The 18,857-nt window shown below is 40.5% G+C and overlaps 1 protein-coding gene across 2 annotated transcripts in view; it reads left to right on the forward strand.

Annotated features, from left to right (window-relative positions):
- The window catches only part of LOC145334707 (uncharacterized), a 159,945-nt gene that overhangs the window by 120,554 nt on the left and 20,534 nt on the right, over nt 1-18,857 (forward strand). For both annotated transcript variants that reach the window (XM_080180284.1, XM_080180285.1), the window contains exons 7-10: nt 16,961-17,013; nt 17,290-17,368; nt 17,973-18,122; nt 18,399-18,564. In XM_080180284.1, coding sequence (XP_080036410.1) covers nt 16,961-17,013; nt 17,290-17,368; nt 17,973-18,122; nt 18,399-18,564 — 448 coding nt within the window. The remainder of the gene's footprint in view (nt 1-16,960; nt 17,014-17,289; nt 17,369-17,972; nt 18,123-18,398; nt 18,565-18,857) is intronic.

Raw genomic sequence — 18,857 nt, forward strand, 5'->3', positions numbered from 1 at the left:
CCCAAACTTTTTAAGAAAATGAATTTCCCAAAAATGTATTCAAAATTCAACTTATTTATAAGTTAAATGTTTTAAGTAAATCAATTCAGAGAAAACACGTTTGTCATATGTTATTTTATCATAATAAACATATAATTTGTAGATAAAAATTATTGGTTTTAAAGTTTATACACTAATTATCACTTTGTGTTCAACCGATTCAAATTCTTTAAAAGTAGCCAAAGTTTTTAGGCTAACGAATACGATAACGTGGTTGTAACGCTTTGGGTGGAAGTGTAATTTATAGGCAATGTCCTCTCCCTCCCTGCCCTATTCTCTAAGATATGTCTTATAGCCGCTATTGTACTTTTACTGGGGTTCGCTTGCTCTCTAAGAAACTCCATCTACTTTGAAACCTAAATTTACCATTTAGATAAAAGTTTAGATAGTCAGGCCGAAGCTTTAATTTAATAGGTTACCTTCAAAACTGCACAAATGAAAAATACACAAGAAATGACTTAGTATTTTTTTTCCAGTATGGCTCCGATACAGATTAATACTCGCTGGATTAGAACCCGTTATGAAAAATAATGTATCGTATCGTACACCAGTTTAAATTTATTCCAATTTTTAACTAGAATTCGATGTGATAGATAAATATTTCTATTCGTTTTTCCCTTTCTTAAATTCTATTTATACTGGTTCCTAAAAAAAGATATCTTATTCGTTGGCTTAAAAAATTGTTAACTCAAATCTTGAATTGGTAGTACAAGCCTTGAATGTTCAAACTTTTCCACCGATGGTTTTAATCCAAAGAAGGAATAATTTGTTTTTTTATAAGAGGGTGTTTATCGACATTTATCCCTTCAGTTTTGCTACACTAATTATGGAAGTTATTGTCCTTGATAATCTTATAGGATGAATTTTGAGTGAAAATTGTTTCAAGTAGTATCATTTCAATTTATGTTGCTAATTATTGATTTTTTTTCATGGCCCACCGAGCTATGCCGCGCCATTTACAAACAAGGACAAAAATATCCACAAGTAGCACAACTTTAACATACTTGAACTAAACATTTATTATCTAAAGTTAATGCGATAGGACTCGGACTCGGTAGCAAAGTCTAAGTCTAAACCTGACCAAAATATGACATCTCATCCAAAGTGTTTTAATTTTCAATGCCCCCAATTTTAATAAAAAAAATTATCCCTTCTGGACATGAAAATTAATGGAAGAAAAGTTTGAGCACTGCTACTTTGTACCATCCAATTACGATTGATTATAGTCTTTTAGTTAACTAATGAGAGAATGTGTTTATTATTTATCTGTCCCCCCCATTTCTTAAAAATACATAAAAAGAATTGACGGTTTTACTTCAAACTTACAAACCTTTTACAATCCCAAGTTCTCAAAATCCCCAAATTAATGAAAATATAAAAAAATATGCAAATTGGTGCTCTAACTATAAATTCACAGCCTCCATAAAATCAGAAGATTACTTACTTTTCTTTCGTTTTTGAAATTGCATTCTGTTAAATTTACTGGTTGAGCTCTTTGATAACCGTATAGCCAACATTTACCATTAAATTAGTTTAAGTGATTGAATTGTCCAAAATAACCCAAATCAAAATCAACTTTTTGTGCAAAATATCCTGGTGTGACTTCACTTCCACAAATGTATCTTCTTATTATCAAGCCATTAAAATCGCTAATTAATATAAAAGCACATATTGGCTCCTCCCCCTGGATAAAATGTCTAAAAAGTAATTTATTTGTTATTGTGTATTTAAGCGAATTTGAAACACCCTGCGGATGTAATTACAGGGTGCGCCACATAAAACCGGACTTTTTCTAAATTGTATACAAATTAACATAAAATCGTCAATTTAAAAGATTTTATTAAATTTTAAAAACTGGGAAGCAAACTAGGTAAATGACTATTAGATCATTGAATAAAATCGCCGCCATCATCAATCACCGCCTCTATCCGCCTCTTCAACCGCCGGCAGTGCCAGGTCAAAATGTACCTGTCCAAGCTGGCGAAGTTCTTCTTGATAGTGGCAATGAGGGAGGTCTTTGTGGTATAAGCACGTCTATTGGTGCATGCTTCAAGGTAGCTCCAGGCCCAAAAGTCCATTGAATTAAGATCGGGCTGCTGGGAGGTCACATTTCCTTAGGATTGTGAGTAACCGCAGGATTAAAATTCACCCAACTTTCAAGCTACCCTTTGACACGGAGGCCTTTATTTGGACCACAGTTGGGCTAGAACGACGTTCTATACCTTTTTGGAAATGGCATGAAGATTCAGCAAGGGTTGTCTGCGCAATCCATAGTCTAAAATGAGTTTTTAAGTTCCATATGGATCTTTAAAGTCGAGAACCGAGAAATTTTCACGATTTTACACGATTTTTGACGTTTTTGACATCTCTAAATCTGCCACGTTTCACTTTGCCGAAGTATTACAGCTAAGCCATTTTAGATAGAGAGCTCTAGTCTTTTCTAGTGTCTTACTTATGTATCTAACAGTATCCCCAGCAAGTTATATAACTCTACCTCATCTACAGATGGTCTGAGATCCGATTTAGTGGGCCCTAGTCGAGAATCCAGATTATATCACCAGCGCATTTCGAATCTGCCTGGTTGAACATAAGTGTGGCCAGCTCGGAGTACGAGCCCATCTTCGTCCAAAGATTTTTTTGTGCTAAAAGTTCATTACCTGAGCTTTTTATAGTGGGGTCAAACGTCCTGATTGGTCAAGTAGTTTTGACGCTATGACCGTTTAAAAAAAGTCCGGTTTTATGTGGCGCACCCTGTATATGCGGAAGTGACGTCACACCACATACCTTGGCTGTATATAAATACACACAAACCTCCCTTATTTGAACCCTTTTTATCAACTTATATCCAGGCAGAAAGGAATAGGACAATAGATGATAATTAATCTTGTAAATGCAATTTCTTGATAGTTACATAAAATTTATATCCACAAAAACTATGCAAGAGGAAACGTTGGACTGGTAATTATACTTAAAGATTTCATAACATGTTCTCGTATTTGTTATGAAACTAGCCGTGTCTAAACTTTTGATTTTAATAAAAAGCAGGGGAAAGTTTGTGATGATTGTATCAATTTATCATCCAGTGGCATATCCCTTAAGATCCCTAACAAAAAGAGTCCCACATGAAATAATTTTAACACATTATAAATTAATTTGATTAATACTATATCCCTGTTTTTGTCCTATTTCTTATACCCTCCCAGATTTTATAAATTTTTATCCTGTGACAGCCCCAATTAACCATTTTATAATTTGGGTTTTCTGCGTATAAAAAGCAAATTAAATTTAGATAGATATCCAAAAATATTTGCTCCTAGCAAAAACAGATATTTTAGATCAAGGACAAGGGATTGTTTTCCACCAGTAAAGATAATCATAATATAGGCGAAATGTATTGTTTCTCATTATTTTTCCCTTTAAATGATATTATGTTTCTTTAATATGCTTTATAAAAGGGTCTATTAGGGTCGGTCCGTATGTCAGTAACGGTTAGTTCTTTTATTTAATTTAGACATGTTAGCTTTGTCCTAACGATTATAAACTTTCCATAATGATTCGAAGAACAATTAGGAATTCAGTAAGTCCATTTAAAACATGCCAATTTTTACTTTTTTGACAACATATTTTGTATGATATAATTATTCTATTCATTAGATTTTTGTGAAAATCAAGTAACTTAATTTTCGTTTGTCCTTTATTCTGATTTATGGATGTTATCGTCCTTGTTTATACTAATTTTTGATAGATATTCTTACTTTTTGAAGAGTGGATATTTATTTTTAAGGCTATTTTTTGATATTCTAACCTTTGAGTTAATAATTATGGGGGATTATTGATTTGACTATGTATACAGCTAAACAAATAGAAGTTCTTTCCAGAATAGATTGAAAACACAATGATTCTGCTATTAACCTATCCCTAGTGATATCGAATATAGTTTTGTCATAATGACCCTGAGTAATCGTAAATCTAGGGTGGGCATAAACTTCCGCAAATTATCACATCCCCATAAAAATGGTGTAAAGGAGGGAGATGGGGGAGCTCGTTATCTAAGCCCGCTGTAGAGTTCACTTTAGTATAGAAAATTAAAAATCTGATGTAAGATCCAAGAAATTATTCATCCATATTTATAAATAAATCTGGGTAAGATTTTAGGCTATTTTCCTGCCTTTCCATATCCCTTTGAATATAGAGCCCCTAGGTGCTAGGGGCGCAGCCGTCAGAAACAAATAAAGTTGAAAGGATTTAGGGAAAGCAAACGGGAAATAGAAGTTTGTTCTGTTGGAATAATATGCGATTCTAATGATTTGTCATTGTGACTAGTATGAGGAAGTGTAGACTCACCAAATGTTGGAACGTGATGGAGTGTTTTAATTTGTTTATTGATACATAAAATGGTCACAAGGGGGCGGTGGTGTTCATATGTGGTATCCGCCTAGGTTAAAGGGCAGACACCCGAGTTCAAATGACTATGGCAGTGCAAACAGACGTGGACACATATATTATAGAGAAGCTACGCTTCTCTAGCAATCACTAAATAACAAACAGAGTCTATTCAGATGTTCCTTTATTCAGGGTCTAAGGTTTACTAAAGTTATATACAACAAACAATAAATACACAGATTGGAATAAGTAATCATAAACAGAATCAATATAAATACATATACAATAATCAGTTTGGGCAATAATGATCCCCCATCCCTGGAAAGGGTGGGGGGAATTAACAATACAGCTTAACCATAATAAGGCTGTCAAAATCTATCATTAATTTTAGGCATAGGGAGGGGGTCGGCTGACCCCTTCCCCAGTACTCGGGGGAGGGCCCTCGGCCCTTCTCCGAACCAAGGTCAGGGTTGCCATAGAACATGGCTCACGGCTGCCGAATACCACAACTCTCCCCTCAGAAGGCTGGGAGGGGGTTTCCCTGCCAGACTTCCGACAGTGGTTGAGGCCTTCGGCCCGCTCATTAGGGGCTATTATATACAAGAGATAATGATTCAATGGAATCCTAGTGGTGGTTTTCAGGGCTGAGGGGCCCCCAACGTGGGATAGAAGGTAGAGGCTGGCTTTTGTTGGGCACATAGCTCGGCGCCAGTGGGTGTCAGGTTGGCATGGGGCGCAGCCGCTGCGGGACCGGTCAGCAACGGGGCATTCTGGTTGTTGTTGGCAGCGGCTGGGGCACTGGCTACCAGGTTGATCGTCTGGGCAACAGCCTGGCCTCCCGAGGGGCCGCGGGGCTTTCCAGAGTGTGGCCCAGGCCTGCCTGGGCGGTCATTTCCACTATCGGCTGATTGCATGGATACCATCTCCTCGGCTGCTTCCCGGCCAATAGGAATGGCATCCCAGTCCACTGAAAAGTCCCGGGACTTGGCATGGGTGAGCCTGGCTCTGGCCAAGGCCTTGCGATACAAGGTTGGGTGATACAGGAATACTTGTGACATGGCGTTCAGGGCGGCTCGTACCCCTCCTTGTGCAGCTGCCAGGGAGATGATGGTTAAGTCTCCCAGCAGCTTGAGGATCAACAACAGCAGACACAGTATGGCTGCGCCATCTCCCCACTCGTGAATAGCCTGTCTGAACCCAGCCCAGACATCCAGGGTTGCTTCTCCTTCCTCCGCCAGTCGGTCAATATCGTAGGACACGATCCCATGGTCTCCGGTGGCTGAACAGCTGCCTTGCTGGACGCATGAGCCATACAACAGGCCGGTCAGCATGGTGGCCTTATACGCCGGAAACGCTAGTAGCTGCTGCCAGTCGTTCAGCTCGGCCTGCGAATACAATCCTCCCGAGCTGAAGTCATCCAAGGGCTCGGTCAGCAGCTGCTTGGGTGTATCCAGCGGGGGCGGCCTCTTCTTAGGTGCAGGAGTTAGCTCTATCCATCCTTCCTCAGCATGTACAGTTAGGGGGTAGGTGGAGGAGCAGGGAATTTTGGTGGCGTGGCCGCTATACACCTTTGTCACGGCATCTACAAATCCTGTGGGCTCCACCGGCACCTTGTCCCAACATTCATTGCTCTCCCTGACCACGTACTTATTATGTTGGCAGGTAAGCTGGAGCAATACATCTCCCCTTAAAACAGAGAACGTGCTCCCCTGGACGCGCACCGGATGGGCCGGGTCTAGCTGCTGGAGCTTCCAGCAATTGGCCGCTACTTCTTCTGCTGCTGCGCTTCTCATTCGAGTTTCCAGGGTAAATCCGATGTAACCTGCATGTATCTGGGCCTGGAGGGGGACATCCACGTCCCTGGCCGATACTCTGGGCAACGCTGCCGCGGCCGGGTCGGCTGCCATGAACAATGCTGGGTGGTTGGTGGCATGGGCCTCAAAGTCGCAGTTCACTATTGAGGTGGGGGTAGTCATGTTGATGAAGAATTGGGCTTGATGGTCAACCAGGAACGCATCCATCACCAGGCTGGGCTGGAGGCTGCGGATCAGCCTCAAGGGGCAATCTCTCCCCAGGTGGTCCCACACGTATGTGGCCTCTCCAGTGATACAGGACAGCTCGGAATGGGGACACTCTAGGGTCAGGTGGTCAGACTGGGACTCCACCCGTCCATTCTCAACTACGTAGGTCTCCTCCTTGACCAGCAGCCGTCGCTCCTGGAGCACTAATTCATTTCGGTACAGCTGGCCTTCAAAATGGACGTCCTCCCCTTCACAACCCACCCCCTCGGGGCTGTTGACCAATGCGCCCACCATATCGAGGGTAAAGAACAGGGGGTGGTTCAGCTGGAACGTCAATGGCTGGGTCTTGCCTGGCAGAGTGTAGACTCGGTTCCGGGCCAGGTCTCAGCACGTTTCTGGGTCAATCTTGGTTGGCCGCATGAGGGTGGGGACCGAGGTCACCTTCAGGTGGCCCCAGACTCCACACCTGAATGTCCAATGGGACACTGCGAGTTGACAGCTATATCCCGTGGTCTCCCGAATCTTGACTTGCTGCAGGACATGTATCTCATGGCCCAAGGGCACCTCCTGGTGTAGCGGCTCCTTGCTACACATCTGCTCCTTGTTGTAGGCGGTGACGTGGGTTGGGTTGGCACAGTCCCACCCTACCAAGACATGGCTAGTTGTAGGCCACACAGCTGCTAGCAGTAGGCCCCACAGAACCATCCACCAATGTGAGAATCTACCAGACAGCCATCGACCTCGCGCACGCATCTGGGGATCCTCGGCTCGGGCCACGACTGCTTCTTGGGGCTGGACACTGCTGGGCTATCCTGGCTAGATATAAATTTCCATTGAGTGTTATCTTTGGACGCCCGGGGCATCCCGATACCCTCCCCAATGACAGACTGACAGGCGACTGGCGCCTGCCTGGGTGTCGGCTCCCCTAGCCCCAAGGTGTCCCTTCCCTCGTCCATGGCATGCCCAGTGGCATGGGGCTGGAGTGCGTGTGGCACAGGCTCGCCCTGTATTACATCCCTCCCCTGCCCTAGGAACTCAGGTGCATGTGGCACAGGCAAGTCCTGATAACCCCAAATCTCAATCTCTCAAGCCTCTGGTGCGGGAGGCACAGGCAAGGCTGGAGGGTTACAATACTTTGGATACAAAACATTTGTCAATTTTAACTTATCCTGGCTCAGTTGAGGGTGGTGGACAGCTGGACTCTCTATGCTGGCAGGGGGCGCTGGATGGTGGATAGCTGGACTCTCCCTGCTGGCTGGTGGCGCTGGAGGATGGATAGCTGGACTCTCCCTGCTGGCTGGTGGCGCGGGCTGACTGGGGGTGACGGATGTCACCCCTCCCTCTGGGGCTGCAGGCTCGTTCCAGGGTCCAGGTATCTCAGTGGCGGTGACGGTTGTCGCCCCAGGCACCAGTGTGGGGGCGCTGGATAGCACCCCCCAGTCTTCACAGGTGGCGGCGGCGGTTGCCGCCCCAGACATCAGCTTGGGGGTGCGGGGGCGCACCTCTCGTCCTTCCCACGTGGCGACGCCCGATGGCGCTCCATACATCGACTCTGATGCGCTGGCTAGCGCCTCTCACCTCTCTCGCTCAGCGGCCGCCAGGGCCTCCCCATACACCTTCTCGGTGGCGCTGGGTAGCGCCCCTCCGCTCTTGCTGGGTGGACTCGGTCTGGCAGGTCCCATCATGTTGAGGCTGAAGGGTTGAGGCCTCATGACTTCTGGCTCTGCAATGTTGGTTGGCTGCACGAACTCCGGTCCCAAGTGGTTGAGGCTGAAGCCCAGGCCAACCCGGTTGGGTTCAGCCGCTCCTCCCAGCACGTTGATCCTAGCTGGGATGGTCCCAAACTGCGGCATTCCTTCGGATTGGCCCGCTGTGCTGGGGGCGGCTGCTTGCTGGAGTGTTGCTGGGGGCGCGCTCCCTTCCATGTTGGCTACTCTGCTGGGCTTTCCTGAGTGAGCGCCCTTGTCAGCTATGCGTCTCCGGCCGGCTACCTGGTCCCAGTCAGCCTTGCACTCGGCTGCCGTATGGCCTGCGTAATGGCAACGTTCACATTTGGCAGGACGGTCACGGCATGGCTGGGTGCGTCGCTCTTCTAGGCTGACCTCCATAGGCGTAGGACAATCTCTGACTCGGTGGCCCTTCCGATGGCAGCGATAGCAGCGGCTTGGAATCTTGTCGTCTGGTGCAACCTTCCCCATCTGGTGGAGACCCGGAGCCAAGGCGCCAATCTCCATTGGCTCCGACTCATCGTACTGGGGCAACTGGACGCTGGCCGATCCCATGAGCCCGTCGGTGGCGTCCACTAGGCACACACCCTCCTTCAGCTGCTTGGTGATCATGGTCACGGTTAACATGGCTCGCCTCGTGTACTCAGGTACCAAGGCGATCTCATGACCCATCATAACGCGTTTCACATTAGCGTTACGAATGCCGCGATTTAGTTCATCTATCAATAACTCCAAATCTTTGTGGCTGTAGGCCTCCCGGTACAGCGCACACTTTGTGGATATGTAGGCTTGTATAGGCTCTGTCGAGTGTTGCCTGCAGGTTACTCAGCATCAGCTTGCGGTACTTGGCTGGAGCCGGCTGGGGATTGTCCTGGAGCCATCCTTGGAGCTGGTCGCCTCCTTGCGCTTGTGGCTGCTCCATCGGGTCAAAGGTTCAGCGGCGGGACACTAAGTTTTAAGTCAATACTATAGGTGGTTTACGCTTATGGCTTTCTAGCCTAGCAGCCAACACTGTTTATCACTCGGTTGGTAGTTTAAACTACAAAGATCTAAAATAGGTGTACACTAGAATACTTGTCACTAGCTTCTGAGCTTTAAGGTAGGCTGGTAGGTGTAGATAGTTGTTGAGGGTCTGAACTGCTGTCAGGAACTGATTTGGTTTTCCTTATCACACTAGAGATAGGAGGGAGGAGCTTGCAAGTCCTTTTTTTCTAAAAATATCTCTGTTGTATGCTATGGAGTAGCTCCTCTCCTGTGTGTGTGTGTGTGCGGTGGGTGTGTGTGTGCGTGGAATCTCCTTTCCTTGCAACGCGCCTACGCGCCGTCAGATTGCGCACACAGGTAAAACGCGCATCTATCCCTCAATCTGCTCTCTCATTGGTCCGCTTTATCTCCTTTGTCCGTTGAATTTTTGTTGCGTCCCAAGCTCCGCTGCGCAGCCCAGGAATTGCGCTCCGTTCTCCTGGTCGCTATCTCCGCACCATGGACGGACGTATCCAAGTGTGGGGAGAAGGGGGAGTGCGTGAGGGGACGGGGTAAAGCCGTCCTTTCCCCCCTATGGGGAGGGGGGTGCTGCAGGTTTGAAGTGACTGGGTGGTGAGGTAATTGTGCCTCTTCCTTAATCCTGGGCTTATTGTTATGTCACCTCAATTGTATTTGCTTCAATTTATGGTGGGCCCCTCCCCTTCCGTCGGGATAAGGGGGTGGATTTGTCGTGCTGAAGGCTTGGGGTCAGATTGTTTACCAATGCATTGTTATCTTACATCTAGGTTCTATTTTTGGCTTTATCACAACAAATTTGTTTACCAAGCCCTGCCCATAAATCTATTGTTCAGCTTTCACACCAGGGTGGTAATCCATAAAATCTGATATAATATCTGTTTTTCTAGATGGGTGGCTGCGCTGTAGCCTCTCACGATACTTAGAGTTAACGTAGTTTTTCTTCTGCTTGGTACACTACACTCGTATTTTCGCTCACAGCTCGCAGCTACTTGGCTTGTTTCAGCCAGTCGGCGGCAGGGAATGTCCCATCCTGCAGCGACGTGTATCCAAATCCGGTTGGTGGCGGCAGGGAATGTCCCTTCCTGCAGCGCCGCGGGTTCGGATCCTGCTATCTCTTGCAGTAAATGTTGGCCTATTTTCAGCCGTTTGCACTTATTTGGCCTGTTTCAGCCCGTCCGCAGGCCTGTTTCAGCCCTTGAGCGCTCAATCCTCCGTTAGATGTCGGCGCTTCTCGCGGTTCTCCGTCAAGTTTGGCTGCTCTCCGCAGTCTCTCGTCCGATTTCGCTACTCTCCGCAACTCGGGTTCGCTAGGTTTCGCTTCCAAAACTGCCGGATACAGAGTTAGACCTTGCTATCCAGGGTGGGTAATTCAGGTTGCTTGTGTCAGTTTTGCCAGTTTCACTGCTGGGAGTACCTTAGCCTCAGCTGCGCGTCTGCTCTACACTTGTGGTTTGCCGTAATCTCACACAGCTGTCACCAAAAGTTGTGGTATCCGCCTAGGTTAAAGGGCAGACACCCGAGTTCAAATGACTACGGCAGTGCGAACAGACGTGGACACATATATTATAGAGAAGCTACGCTTCTCTAGCAATCACTAAATAACAAACAGAGTCTATTCAGATGTTCCTTTATTCAGGGTCTAAGGTTTACTAAAGTTATATACAACAAACAATAAATACACAGATTGGAATAAGTAATCATAAACAGAATCAATATAAATACATATACAATAATCAGTTTGGGCAATAATGATCCCCCATCCCTGGAAAGGGTGGGGGGAATTAACAATACAGCTTAACCATAATAAGGCTGTCAAAATCTATCATTAATTTTAGGCATAGGGAGGGGGTCGGCTGACCCCTTCCCCAGTACTCGGGGGAGGGCCCTCGGCCCTTCTCCGAACCAAGGTCAGGGTTGCCATAGAACATGGCTCACGGCTGCCGAATACCACACATACATTCAAAAAAAGGAAAATTCTTAATAGCCAACAAATAAATGTATAATATAGATGTATATTCTAGACACGTGCCTGGCCCAAGTGGTGGAGACCCTTTTCGTCTGCTAGCCAATTGCTTTCTGTTCTTTTGTAGAGATTTGGCTGTGTTTTTATTTCAATACTAGCTTACATTAGTTTTATGATTTAATGATTAAAATGAGAGAATAATTAAAATAGATTTCGAAATTATATAACATTTTTGCTAGTTTAATAGACGAAAAAATCTTTTTTTAATGATATATATAAAAAAAAAGGCTTGTCTAAATGTACTGTATTTTGGGACATTTTTGATACATTTTTGATTCATTTAATGATAAGAGTTTTTTCCGTTACTATTCATGAAAATAGTTTTTTTTTCTAATGTATATATATATTTAATTAAATGTAGGTATTTTCAAAAATGACTAGACTAAATTAGGGAGGGAGGGGACATTGAGCTGTTTATTGCAGTAGACCCCAAAGTTTAATAATAACGTTTTCTTGTTCGTTGGCTTAACAACTTTTTTGGACTTTTATTGAATTTTGGTTGTTTGGTTCATTAAATTGAGTGTTTAAACCACTTATTGTAATCTACAGAAGGGGTAATTTTGTGTATCAACAAACTATCGGCGATTGTCAAATCCCTTTAAATCCCCAGGATGATTGGATGATTTAAGGTGGGATGTCAATCCACAAAATTTATATATCATGAAAAAGTTTCCCCCACCTTTCAAAATTAAAGTGATAAAATTTAATCTATATATTCATCTATCCATCTATCTATTTATCTATCTATCTAATTATAAATCAGCAACTTTTCTTTAAAGGCATTAGTACATTTAAATTTAAATGTTAATATATGTTCATCTATCAATCCATTAATCTAACCATTATATATCCATCTATCTATCTATCTAATTATCTAATTTTAGCCTTGCTTTGAGAGCGTCCGTTTATTCGAAATTTAAACTATGAATATGTTCATTATTTATCTATTCATCCATTTATCTATCTATTTTTCTATCTATCCATCTATCTATCTTTCTAATTATCTATTTGTAGCCTTGCTTTGAAAGCGTCCGTTCATTCAAAATTCAATTAACTGTATAAGTATGGGCCTGTATCGGACAAGAATTCCAAAAAAACGAAGAAGAAAAAAGTTTATTGGTCTTTATTGTAATAAGCTTTGAATAATTTAACCAAAAAAATTAAATTTTAAAAGCAATTTTAAATCAATTTCTAAAAACCTACTTCAAGGATTTTTTCTCTCACATTTTTAAGGTATTTTTTGTTTTATTGCATAAAAATATAAACTTATTTGCTATTTTATAACATAAATTTATCTTTGGCAATACATTGCAAAATAAGCTATAATTAGTTGTAATCTCTAGCAATTCTGGACCTAGATTCATTTTAATTGTATACATGACCCTATCCCTAAGTGGGCCTAAACTGGCTAAAAAAATACCAATTATTCGTGGGACTTTGTTTAGGAAATAAATGCGCCTTTTGGGGGCAGGGAAATGACAACTTTAAAAAATTTATATTTTGTCTCCAATTACAAACACAAACAAAAATATGAATTGTCATCAAAATTATAATCATGTTCTGCCAATATGTAATCTTTTTTCGGGAAGCTTAATAATTGTTTTTTATATCTTTTGTATTAATGACCAACTTACCATCAACCATATTCAAAAGAAAAAAAATTGGGGAGGTTTTGTGGGGTAACCTTTCACTTCCCACGACTAAAGCCAAATATTTTACAGTTTTGTAGGAACATATCCCCAAATTGTATATTGTTTTCTATATTAATGAGCTGAAAGGTGCTTTGCTGTTACTAGGGATCTTAAGGGATAAGACAATGAATGAAATATTTACTACTAACGGTTACTCCTCTAGAGGCCTCTAGTGGCACTTTGAATGTTCTTTATATTTAAAATATATTTATGTTGCGTTTGACGTTTATGCTTGCGTTGAACTCTCTTTCTAAAATCGAGAACGTAAAAAAAACGTAAAATTTTGTTTTTTTTTGTGATTTATCTTGGGAGGGTGGTGGTACCCTCCCCCAAATTAATTAAAAACCTTCCCGGGACATATGAGAATCTACCCTGTTAAGGAGAACCCGATCGGTTCAGCAGTTAGCGAGATCCTTCAGTACAGACACACAGACAAACAAACAGACAAACATCCTGTTACTTTAGTATAAGGATGAACACAATTAATCCATCTGTGATTGACTTAAAATACACAAAGTTTTTAATCTTCAATATTTTTTTGGCGGGAGTAAGGGAACACCATTAATGAGATAGGAGGTGTTTGGTTATTACAATTGTCTGGGGAATTTTTTACATGGTGTTTTTTACAAAAAAAGGGTTAAGAATAATTTTAGCAGCACCACTTATTGTTATGAAACAATTTGCTAAAATATTGTGAACAGACGGAGAGTCGAACGAACAAATTGACTTAAAATACCAGATTATAGTGATGTGGTAAAAATATTTAGACTTTTTTTCGGATGAAAAAATAGTTCCTTTGTAGACATGTATAAGCACCGTCTAAAAATAATATTAGAAATAGCTGGTGGCAGTTTAACTGTTTAAGTGATTAAAAATACTTAAATAGGAATATGGGTATTAATTAATAACCTATTTAATTGAGAAATACATTTAGGTTTGAGATTTTTGTTTCAGTAGCGTAGTTGTTCTACAATTAAGGGGTATCAATGTTTGTACGTCCTACTTAACAGTATAGATCTTACGGTAGACTCCAAAGAATCTACACAGTTCAGACTCCACAGTATCAACACAGTACAGCATGTACATTCTACACAATCTAGACTGTAAAGTATCTACACAGTCAAGATAATACATAGTATGGGGCGTAAAAATTTAAACATTTTAAAAGGAACTTCTTTTCAATGATTTGACCAAAAATATTATAAATTAAGTCCTTAACCCTTAACGGTCGGGGGGGGGGGGGGGCGTTGAACGCCCCCCCATCCGGTTTTTTCTATCTCATTTTCTGTGTGTGAAAGATAAAGAGCCCAAACTGCTTGACTTTTTAAGTGTGGGTATGAGACATAAATAAAAGGGTGAAGGAAGCGATAATTGACCTTGACTTACTTTAGGTCGGAAATTCATCATAACACAGGGGACTTACACAAAAAAAATAGCCCTCTAGCTCTAATATGGGGGGGGGGGCGTTGAACGTCCCCCCCCCCCGACTGATTAAGGTTCGGCAAGGGGCCCGACTGTAAGGGGTTAAAAACACCAAATCTGTTAGGAATGATTTGCGTGAAGAAAGGTTACAATATTTAACTTAAGAAACAAAGCCATTTAAGATATAAGTATTAAAGGACTGCCTTTTCTAAATATTAATTATTTGTTAAATTGTTCATAACGACTAATTATTTTTCGTAGTATTGTTGGCCCTGTTTTATATTAAAGCTAAAATTTAACCCTTACAGATCGGGGGGGGGGGGGTCATATAGACCCCCCCCTCTAGTTTTTTCAATGTCATTTTTTTTGTAGGCAAGATGGAGAGCTGTGACTTCATGACTTTTTAAGTTTAGTAATTATGCGTCGGCAAGAGTTGATTTTATTAAGATATCTGGTCTGTGTCGGTCGTGGTGTCCGGTCAAAGTCGGTTGAGTAGCACCAAAATTTAAAAAAAATTCTAAATAAATCTTAATTTCTACATTATGACTTTTGTGTATAAGGTAGAAACCTAAATTTTTTTTGGTGAATACTGAGATATCAATGACCTTATGAGAAAAGTGGTGTTATGACCGTTTGACCGACTTTATGACCGATTTTTGTCCGGCTTTTACTACAGACATATATCATGAATATCGTGGCTTCTATTACAGCTAGAGACCTAAAATTTTTTTTGGTAAATTCTTGAGCAACAATAAACAGATAAAAATATTAATTGGCGCCGCCAACCGCCGTTTTACCGCCGTACCCGCCGAAAATGGCGGTTTCCGTTATTTGCCGTTTTTCGGCGATGATCAGAAAAAGTACTTTTTTTGTTATGAAAAATAAAAGTTCGTCCTAAAATTTGGTCTTCCTAGCTGCAAAATTGGCTGCTCTACAGCTGTTTTAAAATTTGGCGGCTGGCCGCTATGACTAAAAAAGTAATTTTCTCTAAAAATACACATGAACCACCAGAAAAAAATTTTACGTCTTTATCTGTAACAGAAGCCGAGATAGAGGGGGGGGTCAATATGACCCCCCCCCCCCCCCCCCCCAATCTATTAAGGTGGGAATTGGGGCCCGATCTGTAAGGGTTAAGAAATGTAATGCGTATAATCTTATTGTTTAAGGAATAACCACTCCAGTTTTTAAAACAATAGGAAGATTCTTTCATTAAAAATAGCTCAAAACCTAAATAAAATTTACCAACTTTCATTTTTAAAAATTCCGAAGAAAGTCCTTTTAAGAATTTAAATACCCGTTTGTCTTGTTTTGACTAATAATTTTGCCTAGTGGCGAAAACTATAATTCGCTACTTTTAGAAGATATATTAGGTTGGCTTAAAAATAGGGAAGAGTTTCACATTTTAATAGCTCAGCTGCTCAATTATTAGGTCTGTCCGTCAGTATGTCTGTCACTATAGGAGTTTATCAAACTTTGGGTAACAGTATAATTTACAGCCCAGTGTCTCCTCCTTCCATCCTTATATTTTTCCATAGCTTTTTAAAGTGTTAGTTTTGTAATTTTAACTAGGAACAAAAATATATACTATTCTAAATATCAAACAAACTATTTGTCGACAAATTGGCTACAAGTTCTAGTTATTTATTGCATCGTATTATAGACAGCTTTTTGCGGATATTAAAATGTTTTTTTTATAAAAGATTTAAACCAGTTTTGTTAGCCCTGAGTGAACGAAGGCCCGGGCTAACAAAAAGGGTTTTAAATTTATTGCTTTTATTTTAATATTCTTGTCTGTGAACTTGTCTGTAATACGATGCCAGACATAATTTTTAAGTATGGCTGAGAACCGGTTATAATGCAGCTGATATTAATCAGTTTCATAGCCATACTGGAAAATGATTATCGCTGACAAAATATAGGCAGCAAGCAAAATTATATTGAGTATTAATATCGACTAAATGGTATTACATATTAAGTCCCAGATTCTAACATATTATTTACATTGTCAATGCAGTCTTATGTTGATATAATAGCAGCTCAAAAGTTTTACATTGACCAGAGAGAATCATAGAAGTCCAAGGGTGGGATTAAAGGGGTGTTTAACTGCTCACCCTCCCTCCCTAAACTTTGAAATCTCTCATCATCAAATACATGAGATAACCCCCTTCAAATCTTTTAAACCCCTTATTTCATCCCCCACAAAATAAAAAAGCTTGAACATCCCTGGAGAAAATACATAGGTTTTTTATTGTACATTAGCATGCTGCTGTGAGTGTAACCAACAAATAAAATAAGAAAAAGTTTTTAATTAGAAAAAAATAAGCAAAACACTTTTTCTTCGGGTGCAAAATCTCTGAATTTGAAGTAGTTTTTGTGTTTCTTTTAAGAGGTTTTTGATTGTTTTGAAATGATATGTAGATTTTAAATAAACAACTCTCTGTTTACCTTTTTACTTATATATCTATTCAACTTGTATTTCAGTAGTATCACTACTCTATAACTCTCTTTTTACGCCTGTCTATTTTTAGATTATCGGATAGGGTTTTTTTTAAAGATGTATTTTGATGATTTCGAAATTTCTTGAGAAGATTTCTCAATATACTGATTGTTTTGAAGGATTTAGATGCGTATTACAAGTATTTTTTGTTTCAGGGCATGGCCAGCAATGTGGGACGATCAATGAAGTCACTGATGACAGCAATCAGGTAACAACATCAGGAAAAAAGCCTAAAATGTCACGTGTGACGTCATAAAAATACGTCTAAAAGGAAGGATGAGAGGAGAAGAAGGAAAGTTAACCCCCAAAACAGAGATTGATTTTTTACTTCACACGTGACATTTAAGGCTTTTTTACATCATGGAAAGTTTGAAATCGATAGGACAATCCTAACATGCCTAAGTTAACAAAAAAAGATATCCTTTCCAGACAAACGTACAGACCGACTCTTATTAAAAAATTTACATCAATGTTTTTTTTTCAGTACTGGAATGCAAAGCCTTGGTGCGGGCTTCAGGAGACCTAAACTCATTTCAAATATGTTTTCATCCTTTATACCTAAGGTAGAGAGATAGATAGAAATATTAATAGTTCAATTGAATTAGAACATTTTGTATTAATACCTTACTGACTTTAAATGGTTTTGTTCTATGCAATAAATTTAGTTCTTTTCTCGTATTCATTCGAATCCGGTGAATAGGAACCGGTTCTCATCCATACGAAAAAACTATGTCTAGCATCGTATTATATCCAGCTTTCTACGAATATACAAATGTACAATTATAAGATTAAATCTATATCTATATCCACGGAAAGCTGTTTATAATACAATGCGAGAAAAAACTATTATTTTTTTAATTTTTAAAAATAACGCTAAACAAATTTGAATTGTAGATTATTACCAAAATATAACTTAATTCAGTGTCCGTGTCAAATAAAGTTGCTGTGATATTAAAATTGCTATCTAACAAATCGAGACAAAAATGCGCATTAAACATAATGGAGTTAATTTTTATTTATATTATAAATAAGAAATATTTAAATCTAAAATTCTTGTCAGTGGTACTCTAATTACTGTGGCTAATTTATAATAGGTACAGTGAAAAGGGAGAGAAATTTTATGTACTAAAGCTATTATATTATTTACAAATTAGTTTATAATACTAGGAGCCCGAGTACAATATTGTCCACTCCAGTGTACCCCCACCAGCAGTACACTACCCCGCTGTACAGCATAAGCCGGTCATCAGCTATCCGCAGCTGGAGCCGATAAACACCCCCATAGTAGGCAACTATGTGTCTGCGTCAAAACCACAGGTAAATCATTATAAAAAAAGTAACAGAATATTTGTCTGTTTATTTGTACCTAAGGATCTCACAAAACACTGATTAGATATGATTCTCCTTTTCAGAAAAATTCTAAGAGAAATCATCTTTTTAAAACTCAAATTAAAAGTGGATAGTCGACTCCCATTCCCACTTTACCAAAATGAACCAAAGTGGTAGTTACAAAATTCTAACTAAAATTCTAAAGCAAATTTAATTATCTATAACTCAAAAATAAAGGTTCAATGATTTTTAATGTTTTTTTAGTATCCTGTAGAATCGCAGCCACCCTACAGCCCAGCAGCCACCCCCTCCCACCATCCAGCCGTGGACAGTGAGCCCCAATATTCCGTGGACATCCCGTCCCAGCAGTATTATGTTCCAGAGTCGCCACAACCGCAGAAAGAGCAGCAGTATGTACCTAGCAACCCAGGTAGTTTCATAATTCTTTTTTTTCAGGAATAAGGTATAGCCAACAAGCGAAATAAATCTAATATTTTGGGGCAGATAAAAAGGTCGTTAATCTAAAAGGCGGTGCTTCCTAACAACAACTGAAAATCAGTATAGGTTTCATGTTTTTTTTTAATAAGACCAAAAATGGTCATAAATGCGTAGATGTACTGTATGTACATGTATATAATTGTTATGAGTTATATTAAAATTATATAGAAAAGGGAAGGTTTATTATTTTATTTTTGTTGTCCTCTCCCTCCTGGGAAACTTTAA

This window comes from Acartia tonsa, chromosome 12 (genome assembly GCF_053477335.1).
Source record: "Acartia tonsa isolate MP-2025a chromosome 12, ASM5347733v1, whole genome shotgun sequence".
In the NCBI taxonomy this organism is placed as follows: domain Eukaryota; kingdom Metazoa; phylum Arthropoda; class Copepoda; order Calanoida; family Acartiidae; genus Acartia; species Acartia tonsa.